General features: G+C 52.0%; 12 protein-coding genes and 1 non-coding gene across 13 annotated transcripts; 4 read left to right on the top strand and 9 right to left on the bottom strand.

The window, feature by feature from the left end:
* The first annotated feature begins 756 nt into the window (after window positions 1–756).
* On the top strand, window positions 757–1649 carry CC77DRAFT_401881 (hypothetical protein). The gene is made up of 6 exons (XM_018531546.1): window positions 757–773; window positions 965–1231; window positions 1283–1297; window positions 1356–1460; window positions 1516–1527; window positions 1576–1649. The coding sequence occupies exons 2-6, from the start codon at window positions 1052–1054 to the stop codon at window positions 1585–1587; spliced, it is 324 nt and encodes a 107-aa protein (XP_018381767.1). The 5' UTR covers window positions 757–773; window positions 965–1051; the 3' UTR covers window positions 1588–1649.
* Window positions 1650–1754: 105 nt separating this feature from the next.
* On the bottom strand, window positions 1755–2293 carry CC77DRAFT_944850 (hypothetical protein; the record flags this gene model as incomplete). The annotated part of the gene is made up of 2 exons (XM_018534987.1): window positions 1755–2073; window positions 2130–2293. Coding segments are annotated over 2 exons (483 nt in total), but the record flags the coding sequence as incomplete, so codon positions are not given.
* A 1146-nt stretch (window positions 2294–3439) lies between these two features.
* On the bottom strand, window positions 3440–4876 carry CC77DRAFT_1012505 (hypothetical protein; the record flags this gene model as incomplete). Its single annotated transcript, XM_018523770.1, has 3 exons — window positions 3440–4349; window positions 4403–4715; window positions 4798–4876. 3 exons carry the CDS (start codon window positions 4874–4876, stop codon window positions 3440–3442), a joined length of 1302 nt encoding a protein of 433 aa, XP_018381765.1.
* A 667-nt stretch (window positions 4877–5543) lies between these two features.
* On the bottom strand, window positions 5544–6386 carry CC77DRAFT_1024225 (hypothetical protein). Its single transcript, XM_018525830.1, has 2 exons — window positions 5670–6386; window positions 5544–5617 (listed from the first exon to the last, which is right to left on the bottom strand). The coding sequence occupies exons 1-2, from the start codon at window positions 6247–6249 to the stop codon at window positions 5577–5579; spliced, it is 621 nt and encodes a 206-aa protein (XP_018381764.1). The 5' UTR covers window positions 6250–6386; the 3' UTR covers window positions 5544–5576.
* A 451-nt stretch (window positions 6387–6837) lies between these two features.
* CC77DRAFT_401772 (hypothetical protein) lies at window positions 6838–7922 on the bottom strand. The gene has a single exon (XM_018531545.1). The coding sequence runs from the start codon at window positions 7422–7424 to the stop codon at window positions 6972–6974; it is 453 nt and encodes a 150-aa protein (XP_018381763.1). The 5' UTR covers window positions 7425–7922; the 3' UTR covers window positions 6838–6971.
* Window positions 7923–7925: 3 nt separating this feature from the next.
* Window positions 7926–9254, top strand: CC77DRAFT_1078462 (NAD(P)-binding protein; the record flags this gene model as incomplete). Its single annotated transcript, XM_018529287.1, has 3 exons — window positions 7926–8428; window positions 8482–8974; window positions 9021–9254. The coding sequence occupies 3 exons, from the start codon at window positions 7926–7928 to the stop codon at window positions 9036–9038; spliced, it is 1014 nt and encodes a 337-aa protein (XP_018381762.1). The 3' UTR covers window positions 9039–9254.
* A 57-nt stretch (window positions 9255–9311) lies between these two features.
* CC77DRAFT_1078456 (hypothetical protein) lies at window positions 9312–10003 on the bottom strand (the record flags this gene model as incomplete). The annotated part of the gene is made up of 2 exons (XM_018529286.1): window positions 9312–9341; window positions 9392–10003. The coding sequence occupies 2 exons, from the start codon at window positions 10001–10003 to the stop codon at window positions 9312–9314; spliced, it is 642 nt and encodes a 213-aa protein (XP_018381761.1).
* A 339-nt stretch (window positions 10004–10342) lies between these two features.
* On the bottom strand, window positions 10343–11709 carry CC77DRAFT_401752 (hypothetical protein). Its single transcript, XM_018531544.1, has one exon. It carries the CDS (start codon window positions 11472–11474, stop codon window positions 10476–10478), a length of 999 nt encoding a protein of 332 aa, XP_018381760.1. The 5' UTR covers window positions 11475–11709; the 3' UTR covers window positions 10343–10475.
* CC77DRAFT_401663 (hypothetical protein) lies at window positions 11618–12840 on the bottom strand. The gene has a single exon (XM_018531541.1). The coding sequence runs from the start codon at window positions 12649–12651 to the stop codon at window positions 11761–11763; it is 891 nt and encodes a 296-aa protein (XP_018381759.1). The 5' UTR covers window positions 12652–12840; the 3' UTR covers window positions 11618–11760.
* Window positions 12841–12943: 103 nt separating this feature from the next.
* Window positions 12944–13030, top strand: CC77DRAFT_t88. The gene has a single exon. It is a non-coding gene; the product is annotated as a tRNA-Phe (tRNA).
* A 950-nt stretch (window positions 13031–13980) lies between these two features.
* Window positions 13981–16173, bottom strand: CC77DRAFT_1065356 (hypothetical protein; the record flags this gene model as incomplete). The annotated part of the gene is made up of 4 exons (XM_018528803.1): window positions 13981–14695; window positions 14806–15267; window positions 15314–15556; window positions 15605–16173. The coding sequence occupies 4 exons, from the start codon at window positions 16171–16173 to the stop codon at window positions 13981–13983; spliced, it is 1989 nt and encodes a 662-aa protein (XP_018381758.1).
* A 302-nt stretch (window positions 16174–16475) lies between these two features.
* Window positions 16476–18411, bottom strand: CC77DRAFT_401684 (hypothetical protein). Its single transcript, XM_018531543.1, has 2 exons — window positions 17881–18411; window positions 16476–17834 (listed from the first exon to the last, which is right to left on the bottom strand). Exons 1-2 carry the CDS (start codon window positions 18262–18264, stop codon window positions 16764–16766), a joined length of 1455 nt encoding a protein of 484 aa, XP_018381757.1. The 5' UTR covers window positions 18265–18411; the 3' UTR covers window positions 16476–16763.
* Window positions 18412–18421: 10 nt separating this feature from the next.
* On the top strand, window positions 18422–19938 carry CC77DRAFT_401678 (hypothetical protein). The gene is made up of 2 exons (XM_018531542.1): window positions 18422–19828; window positions 19886–19938. Exon 1 carries the CDS (start codon window positions 18559–18561, stop codon window positions 19621–19623), a length of 1065 nt encoding a protein of 354 aa, XP_018381756.1. The 5' UTR covers window positions 18422–18558; the 3' UTR covers window positions 19624–19828; window positions 19886–19938.
* The last annotated feature ends 439 nt before the right edge of the window (window positions 19939–20377 follow it).

The raw sequence follows: 20377 nt of genomic DNA, 5'->3' as shown, positions 1-20377 counted from the left end.
AAGAGCGTGTGTCCAAGTATTTATATTTCTGTTTGGTATATCCGTAGATCGATTCTAGTCTCTCTATACTGGTAGGCATCTTCGTCATGCCATGAGCCTCACCTGGGCAATCTATTAAAATGGGTCGTGGGTTCTTCGCCGTGCTAGATGGGCAACGATCAACATAAAGCCGTAGCTGGTATCTTCATCGTTATTTCCCGGTTCAACATGTATGGCATTCATGGCCTCGGTTTTACTCACTTCAGTGAATGAACATGTACATTTGCATGTAGCGGAAACCAGGTAGCCGGAAAACACACCTACATCACCATCTACATATGTATTCCTACATGATTACTGAACAGCAATATTCCTCCAATTCAGCATCACCATTGTCGTCAAAACCATTCCGTTTCAGATTCATTCGGGCCTTGGAGGAGAGCACTTATCCCGGTGCCTTTACGTACGTATTAGTTCCTGGCGCTAGCCAAGTCCGTGCTAGTGCTAGCGTAAGCTGCCCAGCCGGCAGCTGCGCAATGGGTCCACAACTCACTGTTTGCGACACTACGATGCTTCGTATGTCTTCTTCCGTACAGTCGCTATGCTCGGAAGCTCCTTAGCGGTAGCCGGTTTCCGGGTTACCGCCTCAATTGAACCCTGCAGCTTGGTCTAGTCCACCGGTACTTACGTACCCGACGACCACTTCACCAGCAGTTTGGTTCGGTACTTTGGCAGTAGCGCAATATCAACTCAATCATGAGAAGTCAGGCTATTTGCTCGCTGCCACTTGTTTGGTAAGAAGAGCATTACCCGTTTCCTCTTACACTGTACTCTATCATTCATATTCCATGGAAAGTCTTCACCGCACGACCCCTACTCTATTCTGCCTTCACGACGTGGCGAAATTGACTACCTAGCTTGAGCTAGTTGCGGATATATCGCGGCGGAAACCAAGTAGGAACCACAATTAATCCAGAATGTCCAGGTACATCGGTGAGACATTGTTGATGAGTGACCGCTCATTGCTGCTGGACAAGAATTCATCCGTATAAGATGGCAATATCGGGTATATATGTGTGTTCACCACACGACTAGTTGTTTGGTACACCCTTGGAGAAATAACGTATCCTCGTCATCCACTACCATGAAACTTGCCCTGCCAATTCTTGCGGCTATCGCTGCCTCTTCTGAGGCCGCTTTTTGTAATGGAGGATGGGGTTTACCGTCAGGGTCTTCATGTCCGGGTCCCTATGTGAGTACAGCACAGATCACTAGAAAGCCAGCACCTACTAACTGTTCGCAGAGCTGGTCCTTCTGCGTGAGTTATTAGCGAAGCATAAGAAGAACAAGAATCTCAATTCATAATACGCGTATAGTGTCAAGAACCAGGAAGTCCAAATCCGACTTTCCCTACATTTAGGAATTGTGTATACCCTGGTAGGGGTGGACAGCCCGCCCTCGACTCTTGCAACGGTAGCGGAGTAAGTGTTAGATCCGATTCCGAGCAAAAAAAAAGAGACTAACAGCTGTGACTAGTTTATCCAATGCGTAAGTGATTTGTGAATTTGTTAATCTCTGATATACTGATGCATGCAGTGCACCATTTGAGCATTTGCGTACTACACGTTGAATTATCGTAGACGAAACTGTGGATACCAGACTAGCATTACCTCTCTTGAAATATCATGCCATACAACCCCCTCAAAGACAGCACTCAGCAATACTCTTACAGTTAAACACATGCTACCCACCTCACTCCTGCTCGAGCTAACTCCCTACTTCGCACATGCCTGACCCTTTGCCGCCTGTAAGTTCTTCTGATTCTGCATCGTCCCATCCATGACCTCCTGCACCAACATCTTGATCGTCTCTCCATCCGCCGCTGCATTGCCCTTCAAACTCTTGACCTGATCAATCTCCTTGGTCTGCGCACCAGCTACAATAGCCAGTCCATCAGCAGCCGGGCTGTTGATCTCCTTGGCGAGTTTCTGGTTGTTGGCGCGAATGTCGACGCCGCGTTGTTGGATTGCGAGAACGGAGGTTTGAGTGGCGTTGAAGCCGGCGGTTCCGCCTTGAAGTTTTAGGGCGTACACGCTGAGGGGGTACCTGTCAGTATTGTGGAGTTTTGTGCGGAAAGGGAGTAAGCATACCCTTTTAGCTCTTGGGCTTGAATGTCGAGGTTGGCTTGGATGCCTTGCTCGAGCTTCATTTGGATGGCGGCGCAGTTGGTGGTGCCTGAGGCTTGGGGAGCTGGAGCTGCGATGGCGGAGGCGAAAAGGCAGAGGAGGGTGAAGGTCTTCATTTTGGCGTATGTGTGAATCGCGAATAGTAGATTTGAGATTAGATATATGTATACGTTGATGTATGTAGTAAATTGAAGTCTAGCTCACGCCAGGTGAGTAGCGATCGTAGAGGAAGGAACGAAGGAATGCTTGGAAAGATTGATGAGACTGATGCACCATTTGACAGACACCTGAGCGCCGTCTTATACTTCCTCGCATCCCGAGCCTCCGATTACACAGTCTGTCTGATTTACGGGCCGATGAAGTCACCTTTGGGCGCTGAGCCACGCATGCTCTCACAACCTGCACCTCATGAACAGCGCTCCCAACCTTATCAGAATCCGGAGAGAGGGAACCGGGATTACTCTTTGACAATCTACTCATGCGGAGTTCGCTTCTTCTCGTCCCATTCGTACGGTGAGAAAACTGGAGACGGCCGTGAGACTCGAAACAGGGTGTTCGCGTCGCAGATCTGCAGTGAAACAAATCGGTCCGCGGATTACGGGGCGATGAGCTTGTCAAAGCTTGTAATGTTGGCAGTGTATGTTCTGGAAGCTGCGCAAAATGCGCTCCTCTTGTGATGACATGTGCACAATAAAGTTGTGGTTGGTGTTGGGTTTGATGGTGCCGCAGGTGTCAGATATCATTAGTTCAGGCCGCGTCAGATTAGCGCCGACTCCAATGGCTACATACGATACTGCAAGTTGCCTACGAATTTGCATCGACAGATGAATATGGTTCCGAGTTACTTGGCTGCCATTCACCACCACCCTGAGCATGTCACCACGGCAACATATGCTCCCGTCCCGCCGCGTTCTCCACACATAACCTTACATCCTACATCAAACACCCATCCATTCGAACATAGCAGATGCAATTATACTTTTTTTCATTATCAAGCGGCATACTAAACTACGTGAGACGCCGTGCATCCTTCCTTCCCAATTTCCAAGGAAGGAATGAAAGAAAAACTCAAATCGACCCTCCGAAAGCCTACTAGGAGGTGGTCGCAGAGGGGATATCGTTGTGATCCTAATGTTACAGTGATTCCATTTCATTTTCCGCCTATTCCGTACGCAGATCGTAAGGTCGTGAAAGTGGCACGTATGGCAGTCATATCAAAGGGAGGAAGGATATGACCGAACGTTGCTTGTCGGTGGTGATTGGTAGCGAGACGCTTACAACTCCTGCTTAGCAGAGGCAGAGGCGGAGCTGGCGCTAGCGGCAGCAGCATCGTATCCGCTCTGAGCAGACTTTGAGGCAACAGACGAAGCGCTGGAAGCGGATGAGGAGGCAGCGGCGTTGGCGCTGGCAGCCGACTTGGAGATAGAGGACGAGGATGAGGAGGCAGCCTTGGCAGCAGCGCCAGTAAGGGAGGTGGCGCTGGAGGAAGCACGGGCAGAAGCAGAGCTGGCGCTGGATCCGGCAGCATCAGTAGCGGAGGCAACGCTAGCCTCAGCGAGACCAATCTGTTGCTTGATCAAGTCGGTGTAGTAAGCGAATCCACCGGTGGCAGCAGCGTACTGGTTACCAGCCTTGGAGGTAGCGGCACCGTAAGCGGAAGCACCAGAAGCAGAGACAGATTCGGCAGAGGCAGAAGCGCTGTCGCCATAGAGACGAGCGCGGTGCTTGCGGGCAAGAGCGATGAGCTCGTTACGCTTGGAACCCTGGGGAACCTTGATGCCGTTCTTGTCAGCCCACTCCTTGATCTGGCTGTCAGACCAAGAGTCAAGGAGGGCGTCACTGAGGCTCTGCTGGGCGTTGGCAGCAGCGGAAGAAACGGAAGCGTAGGCACTCTGGGATTGCTGGCTAGCAAGACGAGACTGGCGGCGGAGAGCAGCAATCATCGAGTCGCGGGTGCTGGGCTGGGGAACATTGTAGCCGCGCTCGTCGAACCAAGACTTGAGGTCAGAGTCAGACCAGGAAGCGTAGAGCCAGTCACCGGGGTAGTTGGCAGTCTCCTTGGCCTTCTCGGCTGCAGACTGGTAGTTGTCACGAACGGCTGCGAGAAGAGAGTCACGCTGGCGGGGCTGGGGGACGGGGATGCCGTGCTTGTCGGCAAAAGCCTTGAGCTGAGAATCTGACCAACTGCGGATTGTTAGCCATTGTACAGATGATGTGATACTGGCACTGGCACGTACGAATCGAAGATCCAGTCCTTGACGCTACCATAGGCCTGGTTCGCCGAGTCCTCAGTCTCAGTCCAGTAGACCTTGACCTGCTCAGCGAGGCTCTTGGCATCCTTCTCAGTGCCCTTCTTGGCCTGCTGGCCCTTGAGGGTCAGGTAGTTCGAGAGAGTCTGTGCATCCCAGCTGGTGTAGGGAGTCACAACCTTGTCGTTCCAGTTGGCCTTGACCGTCGACTGGAGGTTCTTGCGGTCAGAGGGGCTGGGGTGGGGAACGCCGTGGTCGCTGAGCCAGCGCTCAAGCTCCGTCTCATGCCACTTGTCGTAGACTGCTTCCTGACGTCAGTTTACTGCTGCATGACGCGATGGGCAATTCAAAAACAAAGGGGAGGGCTTGTTTACTATACGCACCGGCGCTTCCAAACCAACTGTTGGCCGTTGCTGTAGCAGCAAGCGATGCCACAAGAGTGGACGTAAGGGAAAACCTCATGATGTGCAGCTGTGAGAATGCTTAATATGGGTGATAGAGAAAAAGACGAGGGTCGAGATTTAGGCAAACTCGGCAGAGGTGTGAGGACTAGAGGTAATGGTGGGCAGAGCGTTTATGAGGGGAGGGACAGACAATGGCGGGTAGATTGTGTGCGTGGAAGTGACGTAGTGCTGCACGTATGGAGCTTGGACAAACAAGATCCCCAACGCGCCTGCCTCCAGAAGCAGCCAATGAGGAGCTATGGCCACATGCAACCGCGTCTTTTGACTGTGCGCAATTGTGAGATCGTCTTCTGCAAACACGGTCTAGGCCTTTGTTATGTTTGACATCTGACAGTCTGGGAGAACCCCCGAGGCATGTCGTCTTGTTTGCCATGTCAAAACTCATCATCATGGCACAAGTGGCACGAAATAGCTCCACTCGGCTGTGCCGTGTGTCGCCATGGCATTTCAAAAAATTCCCATCCCCATAATGCGGGGGCGATCACCACGCTAGCCCACTACGTCATCGGCCCAACATGCACAAGAGTTATGAAGCTCAGCCCTTCTTTTACACGCAACAACTCATGGGGAGCAAGCAAACACGTCAATTAAGCACTTGGTGCTTGATGGATGCAACGCATTTCCTGAGACTCTCGACAGTCATCTCTAGCTAATTATACATCAGGGTCATGTTGTTCGCGCTCTGCATAAGCTCTTGCTCATCCTCGTACGCCTTCAGATCCACTTCGTCCACCTTCGCCTGTGCACTTGTTAGCAACATATCTAATGCCTGTCGCTTTGACATAACGTACCTTTCCAGAAGCTGGCAGGGACTTTGTCTTTCTCTGCTTCCTCGTTGTCGACCTTCTCATGCGCCTGTTCCGCCCGGTTATCCATGTCCTTGTTGTGTTGCTTGACGTCCTCGCTCTCTTCTTCGGGTGCAGGAGGGTTTTCGTTGAGGATTTTGGGTTTCGCACCTTTGACTTCGTTGGGGCTGGGCTTGTTGTCTTGACCCTGCTTGACGGCTGGCTCTTTGCTCTCCTTCATCTGGCGTGCAAATGTCGAGAATTCGCGCTTGCCAGACTTGTTTGATGAAGGAGCTGGCGACTCTGATGAGGGCTTGGGGGACTCATTCTGGTTCGAGTTGCCGTCCTTGTTTGGCGACGACGAAGACTGGCCTTGGGCAACCTTGGGCGGTGCGGGGCCGGGATGCTCGAGGTTCTCGCTGGGGTTCTGGCCTTGCTTCTCTGGTGACTCTCCAGCTGGGTTGCCCTTACCGGAACCGTAATCTGAGGTCGCGAAGCGGACTTGTACACGGGCACGGGGGGCCGCCGAAAGTGCGGGCCGTAGAGCTGCCGAACGCAGCATCGACATGGGGCGAAGGAAGCTCATGATGTAAATTGGTACAAAGGAATTGAGATTGACAAAGATTCTGGTGTTGCGAGATGTATAGGTTTGAGTTAAGTTGGTTGTATGCAAGACGTCGAGTTCTGGAGCTGTAGTTTGTCTAAGCTCGCGTTGACGTCATGTCATGGTTTAGCCGCGACGCACGTCACAGGAGGCTCGAATAACCACATCTGCAACGCTGCAGCGGCGATCGCTTAGCCTTACAGCCACCCAAGGATACTGCACTCCTGCCCGCACTTAGAGCTGAATATGCCCTGTTGATATGTCTACAAAGCTTGCGCTAAATACGATCCAGACTTTGACCTTTACATATACATGTTCAGCAATACGAATAGCTATCAAAAGCATAACTACAGCCTCAGGATCGCATAATGATCTTGACTTCATGGTCCTACAGCCGAGCGGGCCCCGAATTTCAAGCGATCAAGGAGCTTTTTGAGCGACATACAGGAGCCTGAACACTACATGGGTAACGATGCTAGTACACCAGTGTGCGAACCAGACGTCTCTAAGACAACATGACCTCTCAAAACGAATGATGTTATCTCAGACGTAAAACCAGGTGCGTTGATTCACTCTTATGTTTCTACCCTCGTAACCATACTACCTGTTCTTATCGCACCTTATCTCCACCACCAAAGTTTCCTCGGTCATAACAAAATCAAAGCCATCAACTCGAATCGGGCAAAAGGCCACCTTGTCCGTTCTTACAGCAACGCTTTCTCGATCCGTCCATCCTGCTTAGTATATGGAGTCGGCTTGTTCTCTCTTCTCCACTTCTTGTGCGCCTCGCTCACCAATGGCGGTGGTATCAATCCTTGGATCTTCCACAAATCTCTCCGTGGTTCTTCGATATGAAATTCCCAATCATAGCCTTTATCTGCAATATGAGGCTTTATCACAGAGTCGATGTGATGAATCCACGCCTCGCGCTCCTCAGCGGCATTGTGCGTTCCTGCTAGCTCGAAGATGACGAATCGCACCATCTTATCATTCTTCACGCCACCGACATACTGGGATGGCGTTGGGACAAATGATACGTCAGTGTAAAAGGGCGGAATCATCTTGTATATTTTGGAGGTAACGTCCTTGGCAAACGCCTCGCGGGAGGCTTCGTCAGTGAAAGTTGCTGAGCCATGAAGAACGAGCCAGATGGGCATCTTTGATGTATCTTGCAGAGAATGTCCCGAAAAAGATGTTCAGTAAGAGAAGCAATGGTTCCGTTTGAAGACCTTGGACTAGTTAAGGATTTGTCTCAATCCAGTCAACCACCCTCGCTTTTTATGCTGCTGCTCCTGCTCCCTATACCTCGGTTCAAGCTACCTATGTAGCGGGGTTCAATGTTTGTTGTTCACCAGAAAAGTAAAAGATGATACAGCTTACGCGCGTAGGGTTTGATGTTTAGTATCCTGCTTACTTACCCAGAGTTTGGTGTTTAGTGATCACCCGAGGGTCAAGCTCGGAAATCCCCTCCATATACTACTTCATTCACGAAAGGTTGGAGAATACCTTTTTAGTCTCAGTAGCGATTCAATCTACTTGTATCTCAAACTAGCCTTTGCACCTATTCAGAAAGATCACCCTAATCACCTCCGATTAGGTGAGGTTGCTCCAACAGCTTTCAGTATATCCAAAGCTCATTACCTCATCGCTAGCGCAGAATGGCTTCCAAAGCAGTTCTCATGACTGGTGTCTCCGGGTTTGTCGGTATTCAGACCCTCTTGTGTTTCACGTCTGCAGGATATTTCGTTCGCGGAGCGGTGCGGAGCCAGAAGTCTGCAGCACAAGTACATACAGCCGCCAACAAGCTTGGAATCTCTGGTCTAAAGTACGAGCTGGTAATTGTCCCTGATATCACCGCACCAGGCGCATTCGACAGTTATCTCGATGGTGTCGACGGCATAATCCATGTGGCTTCGCCTTTCTATAACGGTGTCAAGAATTTCGACGATGTATACCTTCCTGCTGTCCATGGTACTCTTGGAATTCTAAAAAGTGCTGCGAAAAGGACCGATGGCAGAATCAAACGTGTAGTGGTAACATCATCATTTGCAGCTGTCTGTGACTTTTCCAAGGGTCCACGACCAGGGTACGTCTACACCGAGAAGGATTGGAATCCGATCACCAAGGAGCAAGCACTCAGAGTCAAGCCACTTCAATACGTGTAAGTCCTAGTCCAAAGAATCTACCGAGTAAGATGCTGATTGAACATAAAAGCGCTTCCAAGAAGCTCGCAGAACTTGCTGCGTGGGACTTTGTAGAAGCAGAGAAGCCAAACTTCAGCCTCGCGACCGTTAATCCCCCCATGATTTATGGTCCAGTCGCCCAGCTTGACTCCACTGCAAATTTAAATCAATCTGCGCTCGACATCTGGAACCTGATGACAGGGCACGTCAAAGAAGTTCCACCAACACCTCTGCCTGCGTTTTGCGACGTTCGGGATGTCGCTCAAGCACACCTTAAAGCATTCGAGCATGCAACTGGAGGACGTTTTCTACCAGTCGGCGGGACATTCCTTTTCCAGGATGTTTGTGCTATACTGAAAGATGTGGCGCCAGAATGGGCCGGCTTGGTGCCAGATCCAGAAGGTAAACCGCGACATGAACATTTCCTAGTAGACAACTCTTGGACAAAGAAGGAGCTAGGGATGAGCTTCAGAGGGTTAAAGGAAACAATTACGGATACAGTAGAGTCGTTCAGAGCCATGCAGGTAAGAAGTAGTTGCTTTGAACAAGGTTTTCACTAATTTGTAACAGGCAAAACCTAACCTCTGAACTTCGAATATTCAAAGTTAACTCAGGATCGAGTACCAGTATATCATATCGAACCCAAGAGGTATTCGCAACCTCTTGTTTCATTCGGTACTAGGTACTTGTACCAATGTTTGTAACAGATTAAAAGGAAAAGTTCCTTGATGGAGAACTGAAATTGGAAAGAATGTCTTATCAATAACCATACCTGCGTTTTACACAGAAGGGTCAGCATCACACACAAATAAACCTTCTTTACTCTCTTCGGCTCCTCTAACGCATGCTAACTACATTCTCTTAACTCGTTTTGCAATGTTTTCCAACAACCTATAACCCCCATCAGCATCAACACTTCCTCCAAACTTCCTCTTCCTCACCTCAGGCGCCACCTCCCCTTCCAACCCAGGCCCACTCCCCCAAGCCCCTTCGAAGCTCCACCCCCTTGTGAACTCTATCCTCTTCCTCTTGTCTACAATCTTAACATACCGCCACCCCTCGCTCTCCCAATATTCGCTCGGCATCTCAACCCCCTTTCTCAATTTCGCTACCGCCCTCTCCCACCGCGCAACAGTACTCGCGTACACGGTCGTTCCCCGTGCCGCCATATCATCCGTGATTTCCCTGTACTTTGCTTTATCAGATGCGAGTTGTCTGTACCAGTCTTCATCTGCGACGTCGAAAAAGGGGCCGTAGGACTTTTGTGGGCGTAGCAAAGGGCACGTTGGACCGCAGGCTCCGTGAGTAGCACGAGGGGTGCAGTGAACGCAGTAGAAGCCGTGATGTTTGTGCGAGAGGGACATGTGTATGCGTGTATTTAACGATAGTCTGATGATGGAGAGGGAGTCTTTGAGGGCGTGAATACGAGACAACATTTGGGGAGTTGCGTGGGGTGTGCGTTTGGGTGGTGGGGAAGAGCCAGGTGATGGCGGGAAGACGTCTAGCCAGGAAGAGTGGGTTTCCGTGGGTAGAGCGAAGAGTGTGCGCGGCATAGCTAGAAATGAGGTGCCTTAGTTGAGGTTGTGTGAAGAGTAGATTCACTGTGGTTGGCCTAGAAGGGAGTGAGAATCGGGTGTAAATAGTGATCTGTTAATGTAAAAAAAAAAAAAGTGTAGGCTGCACTTCGCGATACTTTAGGATGGTGTGAAACTGTAAGTGAGACTGATAATACATTGTGTCAAAGTTATAATGGTGCATTATGATAGGACTCTCATCTTGCTTTTGTGGTAGTCATGAGGAGATTAAAAGACGAATGCACAGTGTAGTAGAGCAAGCAGTTGCGTTGTGACGTTGCGTTTGAGTGTGAGCACATGCTAGCTGACAATGTGCTGTTGGTCTGGAAGTCATGTGCTCGACTGTGGACAGGATGGTGTTTGCCAAAGCCAGATGATCGAGCAATAGTATTGACTCTCACATCCACATCTTAGCCTTCTATGATATAGCATGTATATCTCTCCATGACTCTTACAGTAGCGCTGTGGGAATCTTTCGCTCTCCCAATATCTCATCGAAAGTCGTCAGAACGCGACGTCGCATCCTATCCAAGTCTTTGAGCTCTTCTTGATCGCGTTCTTCTTTGGTTGCTGGACGACCTTGCTCTTCCCAGATAGGTATTTGTGGTCGAGAGAGATTAATAGACGCTCGCACCTGGTGATTTGCTTCCGATACCAGTGCCGGTTGACGTTTTAGGTCTGTGGCCGCCGGAGTTATCGGAACGTATTCAAAATCAGGCGGGTCTGACAATCCGGTCGCATCGCTTGGGTCAGCGAGTTCGAAGCTAAAGCGACGTCGTACATTAGATGGTCGTGAATCTACAGGAGACTGGGCAGCTGGAGCATGAGCCGCCGCAATCTCTGAAGCGCGGCTGTTGTGCGCTGTGCTGTCGTGCTTCTCAATTCCGGTCTTCCTATCTTTCGTACTGTTGTGCTTTACAGCAGTACTACGACTCAGTCTTATTGGGTTGATGCGAGAGCTGGAAGTAGTGTCATGTTCTCCAACAGGAGAAAGAGGGGTCTCCATGCTATTGTTTCCAGGGTTGTCGATGCTACAGGTTTCGTAATGATCTAATGATCGTGGGAATCCAGGACGTAGCCATTCATGATACATTTGTGAATACACATCGCGTTGTTCATACCAATCTGACTGTGAACGAGTAACACGCCGCTCGTAGGCTCCCTTCACAGTTTGACCGCTCTGAGTTTTTACACTGCGATCAGTCATCTGTCTTTGGGGAGAAACAAACTGCGACGGTGGCATTCGTAGCATTGCTTGAGTTGCTAGCGATGCGTGCGGATCTCCTATCTCAAGTTCTACTCTTCGTAATGCCAAACCGGTGTGATCGACATCTTCATTGATGATAGCGACGACGACACGATCCCCTACTCTAACTTGTCTTCCTCGTTGTGCCATATTGGTGTGAATGAAACTTTGGTTGGTTGTGGTACTGGCGAGATATCTGATCATATCATGCCGATGGCGCTGCTTTTCAGGTTTGCAAACTGTTTGCCAACGACTGACATCGTGAAGGCGTATGGGTTTCCAGAAGATTGTGCGACATCGTGAATATTGTACTACATCCGGTATTCGTCATGGAGGTTCGAGAACCGTACGAGGTATTGGCATGCGGCCTGTAGTATCCGTGATGTGTATTCCGTAGGTTTCAAGATAGGACCAAACTTTATGGCGCATATCGTGTGAGAAGCCATGATGCACAATGCGCAAGTTTTTTGTCATCTTCCAGGCGCCTGCCTCAAGCCTCATCCACCTCTTCCTCCTTCCTCCTCTCGATCTCCCTCTCCAATGCTTCAACACTCATCGGACACTTCCTCCCCTCCCACCTCTTCTGTTCCTCCCTTGCAAATCCTTCCAGACTCAACATGCCCACACACAAGAACCCCAAAACCTCTCTATCTGTATCAAACACCTCCCACCACTCACACTCTGGCATCTTGATCCCCGTCTCCCTCGCCGCCAGATAGATAGCTGCCGTCGCCAGCGCCGGTGGCTGATGCGTAAGGTACAGGCACTGCGGACTCAGTAACGCAGTATTCAAATGCGCAATCGCACGTTTCGCAAGTTCGGATGCGCGAGGATGGGAGAAGATGTCGAGTGCTTGCATATATGTTATACATAGCGTGTACGGTAACTGGACGGCAACATTGAACCCAAGAGTACGAAGAATACGTTGTTCGGTCGTGAACAGCGTTGCGCGGCGCCGCTCGTACGTGCCCTCGCTCACATAATATCTCGCCGCATCCTTCGACTGCTCCAGATGGTCTCCGTCGAAATAGGTAACCGGTAACGAATCAAGATACGCGTACACGTTAACCAGACTGCGCGCTGACTTGGGATAGGCAGAGAGCTTCGTGGTGAGGTATAGCGATGCGGCTGAGACTTGTTCTGCGCCGAATTCTGCGAGACTTCCTCCTTCCGGGCCGAGCCAGAAGCGCATGGATACTACGATAGCTTGTGCGACGACTTCTTGTGGGAGGCGGAGGAGTATGCCTGCGGCTTGTGTGAGGCGGGCGCCGGCGAAACGGATTGAGTCTTCGAGATCAGATGGGATGCCGTCGAGTTGGGAACCGGAGGTTTCGAGCTGGGCTACGGTTGCCAATGGGTTCGCGAGGGGTGAGGGCTGCATTCTGGAGGTGTTGTATGGGGACTGGAAGTCTTGCGACAACGTTGTGGAGTTGTGGGAGCTTTGGCGCAGAAAGATGTTGGAGATGGAGATGTGGAGCTGACGGACTTGCGATGGGCGAGCCTCGGTACACTAACCTCTGTTATTTCTAGTCAACAACATTCGCTCCACGGATGTACATCGCACACGAGGCAACCTTTTGGACTTGATAAACTAGCCACCTCATTTGTTTGCGAGAAGCTGTTAACGCTCGAAATATAATTGATACTTCTCAAAAAACACCCAATAAGAAATCGTCTCCTTAGCTCAATTGGGAGAGCGCCAGACTGAAGTCATCAGTCACTAAATCTGGAGGTATCGTGTTCGATCCACGAAGGGGACATCACCGTGCTTGAGCTAGCTCAAGATATTTCGAACCATTCTTTTTGCCAATCCATCGGCCTCGGGTACCAGTATACGAAGGCTGGTACAGTGTGGGGGTGGATCTGCTACCCCTCTCTGCTCGTGGATCCATCGCTTCATTTTTGTGCATACTGGTCAAGCAAGGCGACCATTGTGCTGTTGCCACGTACTCTGGCGTCATGCATCATGATACTTGGATCGATCTCAGTATCTCTAACTGGCTTGGTCGTAGCCGAGATTAGTATGAGATCATGGTACAGAGTAGGAGCATGGGGTTAGTTGGTACATGGCTCTTGGTTATGGGTCAATGTCATCATCTATCAAGTTACTGTGCCCCGTCTCGCTTACTGTCAGCAAGCCTCGTGATGGATTACAAGCACCAAAGTATACAAAGCCTTTATAATCGGATGATATAATCACAATATCAATATCAACCTTCTCCACTTCTCATACACCATAGTTCTCTCCATCCTGCACATCAAAACATGGTTCACTTCGGTCCCTTTCTACTCACCAAGCATCACATCCATAGTTTCAAGTAGACTAGCGTATTCCATAGACAACAAAATGATAGCATTAACATAATAACTGATTAAACGAGGGCGTAAAGGTGGGTATCTTGCCGGCTAAATGCTAACCAAAAACCGCTAAATATCAACACGACTATACACACAATACAAAGAAAAAGTCGTCGCGATTGCTCGCGTAGAGGTGACCCGTGAAAGGGTGACAGAAGGGTAACTCTAAACATTCCCATAACCGAAAAAAAAAACAGAACCCTGTATCCCAAAATCCAGTAGTATCCCAAAGTAAAATCCAGAAAAATGCAAAGTCGAAGAAGTGAAAACGCTAGTTGAGGAGATGAAACCCAAGCAAAAAAACGCCGTCATTATGTTTTGGTTCTGCACAGAGTGTGCGAGAATGCGATATCTAGTCGATACCAATCATAGTACCATCGCACCTCCAGTCATCCACCTCGACATCCTGTGCCGCTGTGTTGGTAGCTTCAGGATCGATTTGGACATGAGTGAGCCAAGTGCCCACACGGTTCTGCCCGACTTTGCGGCCGTCGCGGGATAGACCAGCCATGGTAGAAGAGGTGACGACCTGCTGAGGGGGAGCAGGTCGAACGGGACGGGCTACAGGAACGGGAGCGGGAGCAGGCGCAGGGCGGCGTGTGCTACTGCTGAAAAAGGATCCGCGGGGTGTCGAGGTGCGGGTTGCGGTGCGGACAGCAGACACGGGGGTGCGGATAGCGTACGAGTCGTTCATGTGGTGGGCAGCCGCGTTACCAACGCCGTATACTGCGGCCTCCGGTCCATCGCGGCGGACGGAAGAAACGGTCGGCGTGGGGTTGAGGTGGAGCGAGTTGCGAAGGTGAGCAGATAGCCTGCGGGACTCGGGACGGGGGAGGTCGCGTTCACTGCGGTTGTGGGTGCGGACGCTGGGGCGTCGGGCCAGGGGAGGAGAAGGTTGTTCCGGGATTTCGATGACTTCTACGTCGGCGTAGCGAGCTTGTTGGGGGTAGGGAACGCGCATGTCGTTTAGGCGGTCGTCGTCGGGAATGTGTTGATAGTTGAACCATGGGCAGTTGCAGGTTTTCCAGGGAGCGGCGCAGACCATGCAGAATTGTGCTGTGCAGCGGCTAGAGACTACTGTTAGATCTTGTGATGTGTGCGAGTGACATGCTAGACTTACCAGGTCATGTGATTGCAACCTTCTTTCAGCTCGACTACAGCCTTGCAGCTGTAGCACCGTTGCCAACCCTTCTCCTTGGCCATCTCGACTAGACGGTTGGTCTCCTCGTCCTTGGGGCATTCGCGCTTCGTGTGGAATTTACTGTTGCAGAGTACGCACACCTTGGTGTTGCATGAGCTGCAGCGTGCGTACTTGCGGCCGTACGTTGGGTCCATCTTGATCTTTGAAGGCTTGATCCACTGGCCGCATCCTTTCGAGGGACAGTACAGGCGGTTGGCGGTTGTGTACTCTTGGAACTTTTTGTTCCATTGGACCTTGAACTTGTCATCGAAGAGTCGGTCGGCATACTTCAACGGGATGTGCTCTGAGGTGCAGCATCGGGGTGGCATGTGGGCAGGATCCTTGACCGAGAGGGTGAATTGGCGTTTGAGGCATCCGTAGCACATGCGGTGACCACATGCAAGCTTGACAGTCTTGCTGAGAGGAAGGTCATCGTTCATGCACACGAGACAGTCGACCCTGAATGGAGTTAGCACAGTAGAGACAACGTGATGTTAGTACTAACCTCTTCTCCTCATCCCGGTCCCTACGGGAAGACGAACGTGAGATGGGAGTAGGCTTGGAGAACAAGCTTGATAAGATGCCCCCAGTACTCTTACGGGCAGCATCCTTGACCGACTGCGTCCTGGTAAGCGGCGTAGGGGGTGGCGACTTGACAGTGTTGCTCCGCTGCCGTGTACCAGAGGGTCTGGCCTCTCTAACAGGCGCATCACGTGTATGTGCTTTTGGCTCGCGTGTAGAAGAATTCCTGGCCCTCATTAGTCGAGCTACGTGTACAAGTGGAGACGGGTCTAACCTGGTCAACGGCGGGACTTCGACCCTGCGGACTGACGCAGATCCAGAGCCAGAATGCGGAGTGTAGGCAGTCCTGCTAGAAGAATTGCCTTCCTCGCTTCTCTTGCGCGCCGACGATCGTCGCACAGTGACTTCTTCGACATGGCCCATGGACTTGGGGCGGCCAAAGACGAAGTCGTCCTCATCATCAGGTATCACTTCTCGCCTCTTGGGCTTCCGCGTGCTGTCCCGTCGCACGTCCTTTTCGCGACTGCTGCGTGACTTTTCCTTGACAGGAGCTGCCCGTCTGCTGCTCTCCTTCTCCATGCGACTGTCTCGGTCGCGCCTCCGCTCGGCCTCGTTGCGTGAGTAGTAAGATTCTCTGCGCGCCCTCAAATCTTCAATGTCCAGCTCTGCTTGCCTCCTCGCCTCATCCGCCCGTCGGCGCTCTCTGCGTTCTCGTGTGGAAGCTGTGGGTTCGTTGTCGTGGTGCTCGCGGGACTTGTGTCGGCGATGTCTCCGTTCTCGCTCGTCGAGATATTCGCCGTCGTCACGGTGTCGTGTGGCCCGGTCATCGCGTCCTCGCGCCATGCCCAGCCAGGGCATATGGCCAGTATATTATGTGCCTCCTGCCAGCCTCGCAGGTCACAGGCTCATTAACGCTCTCGAAAAACTGAAGGCAGCTGTGCAGGCGAAGCACAAAAGCGAACGGGTGTGTGGAGAGTTGCGGTGGGCGTGACGAGCGAACAGCAAGCACCTGCAGGTAGCCCAAGCCTGATCAGACCAAAGTCGGCCAGTCGCACGGGGCAAGCCGCCGGCGGTGTGCGCGCACTGGGTGCCTGTTGATCGAAAGCGTCCTCAGGGCTTTCGCTAAGACTCTTAGTCGGCCCAGGGGTATTCGTCAGGCGTCGACGCACTGGCTGCCAGCTGTCTTAAATACGCAGATGATGTAGTTTTTTCGCAGGAGGCAAACGGAACCATCGGGATTAGTTCTCATGCAGCGTTGCGTGCCCGCAAAAGCAAGGCCAAAGTCTATTTGCTTCATGGCGTCGCACTGCTTTTGGGCCAACGTTCGGGCTGCAGTTGAGTCTTAGTGAGCGTCTTAGGGAGACGGCCCGCCACAGGGGCTGAAAGATTTATTGCAGAATCTAATCGCGGACATGCAACGGCGCCCAGCGTCCTCAGTCCTTCTCGAGTGTAATTTGGGTTGAAATTTCCCATCTCTGCCCGCCGCTCCCGTATCCGCCGCCCAAGCGGTTCCGCACCATGCTGCCAATGCGATCGCGCAGACGCCCAATTTCCTCCAAATTCCTCACTCGAAGTTTCAGGTTCGCCTGGCAGAGCCCGTAGTGTACCTGCCAGAATTTTGCCTCCTCTACCGTTCGCACGGCTGGGTCCGTCTCCAGGTCGTACATGATGTCCGATACGCCGGGTCCCGAGTAGGACATGAGCAGCATCTTGCCGAGGGTCCATCCTTGAATCCATCCTAGCGCCACCATGGAGAAGGCAACTGAAAATGAGAGGGTTCGGTCAAGCCACACATACATCTGGATGCTCAGTAGGGGCAAGATTAGCAGGAGTGACGAGCACGATAATGTCAGAAAATGCGACGGGTTGCTCAGCACCGAAGGCAGGTTAGCGATCGCACTTAGCCTCATGACCTTGCCTATGCGCGCATGGTTCTTCAACAAGATTGCTGAGACCAGTGTCGAGACAACACCGCACAAAGCAGCAAGATCAATGCTGCCAGCCGACACTCGCTCGTGAGCGTCGGCGTGATGCGCCTCATGTCCTCCGGTATTTTCAAGCGCGTGCGTCAAACCATGCGATATGAGGTCCAGTCCCATGAACAGTAGCCCAACAGACATGCCTAGTCCTGCGATGACCTCTAGACGTTCAAAGCCAAATGGATGTCGTATGCTAGATCGCTTCCATACCTCGAAGTTGGATCCAACGTCAACAGCCACACACAGAAAAGCTCCAAGTGCATCGTAGAAGATTAGACGAGACAATACTGTCAGTGCCAGCGATTCATGTGCGCCCCATTGTACGAGGCCGGCTACTACCAGATGGCAGAAACACCATGCCAGCCGCAGCTTCTGGTCCTTGGACATTGACGAGCGGTACTCTTTGAACGTCGGGATCGGAAGCGAGGCAGGGAGCTGGAGCGGAGCGCGCGGTGCTGGTTCTAGAAATATCTGATGTGATACACTACTGTGTTTGTACTTGTGTCCTCGTCTTCGGCCGATGTCCTGCGGGAGTCAGTACGATTGCGTAAGATTGCGTAGAAGAACTCACATTAGCCTTTGTCTGGGGCCGCCCCGGCTGGTAGGCGACAGATTGGAAATTGAACGGATTGGGGTTCTCGGACCCGTTCGCAGAGGGCGGCTCAAGATTCATGGTTGAGTCGCTCGCGGGCGTGTATGGAAAGGTCGCGCTCGCGGGTGTATACAGAGTCGCAGGCGACGCCCTCTGCGAGACAGAATCACTGGGCCCGAGGGTCGCATACTGCTTGGAGGGGAACGTGGCAGACATGGGCGAGAGCAGCGCATTGTTATTAGGCCCCGTATCTCCAACAGCCAGATCGCTTCGGAATCCTAGTCCAACGGGCTGGGGCGCGTTCTCGTCAGGAGGCGGCGTAGGGGTCCGCGGTGGAGCAGGCAGAGGCATTTTCGAAGCCATGACGATGGCAAATGAGTGACGGTAATGAGTGACTGTTAGCGAAGACGCATTCCAGGCTTAACGAGATAAGAAGCGCAGTCAAACCCCGGACAGAAGGTGGAGGGGAAATTGAGGGAGGCCTTCCATATGCGGCGACCCATAGTCGGTGCATTAGCCAATCCGGACCCGACTAGCCCGCCTGCAAGGGAACCAGGACATGCGACCGGGGGTTGACGTTGTTGACAGCTTAGCTCCAAACATGACACCTTGATTCACCACAACGGCGCTCCATGGCAGTTGACGCACGTGGGAACCATGCAAGACGGAACTGCTGCGCGCAATGAGGGTCGTGCTGAAGGCGAAAGAGCTCGTGCTGACGGCGAAAGAGAGCATGCTTCGACGCGGCATGGGAAACATGAAGAACACGGCCAAGGGCATCAACGAAGCAAATCCGGAGGCATACTAGGCGCTTTCCGAGATGCCATTGGCAAGTCACAGTCACTATCTACTCAGATAGGCAACGACGAGGGGCACGACCAAGATGTGGAAGTCGCGAAGAGGGCATCTTCCATCGCGACTGCCCTGCGCCAAAGCCAGGGCAGGCAGAGGAAGGGATCTTTAAGGAAGGCGGCTATGGCGAAGATGCGTGAGCGGAGCAGCTCTTTGCGCAAAGCCAAACCACCCACAATCACCACTACAACGAGCGTGGACCCCTCGGACGAAGCAACGGCCCCGGGTCGCTTCAGCTACGAGAACGCTCCTCTCAATTCTTCGTCCGACAGCGGATGGCTCCCCGCTGTCCACCTGTCTCCATCGTCACCCGCCGTCATTTACACTCCACCCGACGACCCTGAACGTACCCTCCCGTCACTGCTTGCATCACCTATGAGCCCGGTGGCACCTTACGCTTCAACTACGGATGAAGACGACATCATGTCCTTCTACCGCCCCTCTACCTCGGGCAATGACTACTCCTTCAGTGGCCCGAACCAGGGCTCTGTTACATCTCTCTCACACCGCCGTTCAACTCGGAGTAACCGACGCACTTCCATTTCGGCAGTCCTGACACCTGCCGAGGCTGACCCCGATGACGAGTGGGATTACAGCGAGACGGAGTGGTGGGGCTGGGTCGTGCTCATAGCAACTTGGATCGTCTTTGTCGTCGGTATGGGCTCTTGCCTCGGAGTTTGGAGTTGGGCGTGGGACGTCGGCGAGACACCGTACGCTCCACCTGACCTCGAAGACGACGCGACCCTGCCCATTACTGGTTACTATCCCGCATTGATTGTTTGCACGGCAGTCACGAGCTGGGTGTGGGTTGTTGTTGCCTGGGTTGGCATGAAGTACTTCCGTCACGCCAAAGTGGGCGTAGACGGATAATCAGCAAGCAAAGCATCAAGCAAGCCACAGAACCATCACTTACCGACTACCGATCGCATGAACGTCCCAAGGTCCTGGGAACGACTTTTCTATTCTAGTGCTTTCGCTTAACCTTACCGCATGCGCAATATCTTCTTGGGCTGAAACACTAAGCTATAATACCTCTGTTAAGACACATCATAGCCTCGCTATACCACACTCTACGGTATGCCATTACTTCTTCCATTATTGTTCTTTCTGACACTCGCGCCAATATCTGCAGCTACCATCTTAATTATTGAAATCGCCGACTGTCTCGACAGAATAAGATCTGCCACAATGCCACATTTTTCGTCTGTCGCTTGTCGTGATTCAGCGGCTTGGACCACAATCTCCGCGCCCGGCTCCTCCTCTCCACCACAATCCTTCGACCCGCTTCGACCCCGTCACTCGGGACAAGGGCAGTACTGAACCTGGTGCGAACACCTCGACATCACCGTATCACCCTGTAACCTCCGATCCTGCAGAGTCGCAGCCAGGGTTCCACATGTTGGTGCAATTTTGACAGTGTAAGATGAGGGCAATTTCCCTGTCCAGGCGACTTCATAAACAAAATGGTCGCCAACATGTGGCTGATGGTCGCAGATTGTATCATGCAATTGGTCTGTGATGGCACTACACCAAAGACCACGGGGAAGTTCCAAGCTCGAGGAGCTACTACCAAGTTTACTCATCCTCAAGGGCTTAGAGTCTAGGGAAATCTCAAAGAAAGATG

The sequence above is a fragment of the Alternaria alternata genome, assembly GCF_001642055.1.
Source record: "Alternaria alternata strain SRC1lrK2f unplaced genomic scaffold CC77scaffold_22, whole genome shotgun sequence".
Lineage (NCBI taxonomy): Eukaryota > Fungi > Ascomycota > Dothideomycetes > Pleosporales > Pleosporaceae > Alternaria > Alternaria alternata.
Note: the sequence above shows the minus strand (reverse complement) of the source record. Positions and strands in the feature narration are given on the sequence as shown.

Bases quoted from the DNA above. Each gene is read 5' to 3' on its own strand.
- CC77DRAFT_401881 (XM_018531546.1), top strand. From the start codon at position 1,052: ATGTGTGTTCACCACACGACTAGTTGTTTGGTACACCCTTGGAGAAAT.
- CC77DRAFT_1024225 (XM_018525830.1), bottom strand. From the start codon at position 6,249: ATGAGCTTCCTTCGCCCCATGTCGATGCTGCGTTCGGCAGCTCTACGG. The intron at 5,618-5,669 runs GTACGTTATGTC...ACAAGTGCACAG, and splicing joins CCCTGCCAGCTTCTGGAAAG to GCGAAGGTGGACGAAGTGGA.
- CC77DRAFT_401772 (XM_018531545.1), bottom strand. From the start codon at position 7,424: ATGCCCATCTGGCTCGTTCTTCATGGCTCAGCAACTTTCACTGACGAA.
- CC77DRAFT_401752 (XM_018531544.1), bottom strand. From the start codon at position 11,474: ATGATCAGATATCTCGCCAGTACCACAACCAACCAAAGTTTCATTCAC.
- CC77DRAFT_401663 (XM_018531541.1), bottom strand. From the start codon at position 12,651: ATGCAGCCCTCACCCCTCGCGAACCCATTGGCAACCGTAGCCCAGCTC.
- CC77DRAFT_401684 (XM_018531543.1), bottom strand. From the start codon at position 18,264: ATGGCTTCGAAAATGCCTCTGCCTGCTCCACCGCGGACCCCTACGCCG. The intron at 17,835-17,880 runs GTGAGTTCTTCT...TGACTCCCGCAG, and splicing joins GGCCCCAGACAAAGGCTAAT to GACATCGGCCGAAGACGAGG.
- CC77DRAFT_401678 (XM_018531542.1), top strand. From the start codon at position 18,559: ATGCAAGACGGAACTGCTGCGCGCAATGAGGGTCGTGCTGAAGGCGAA.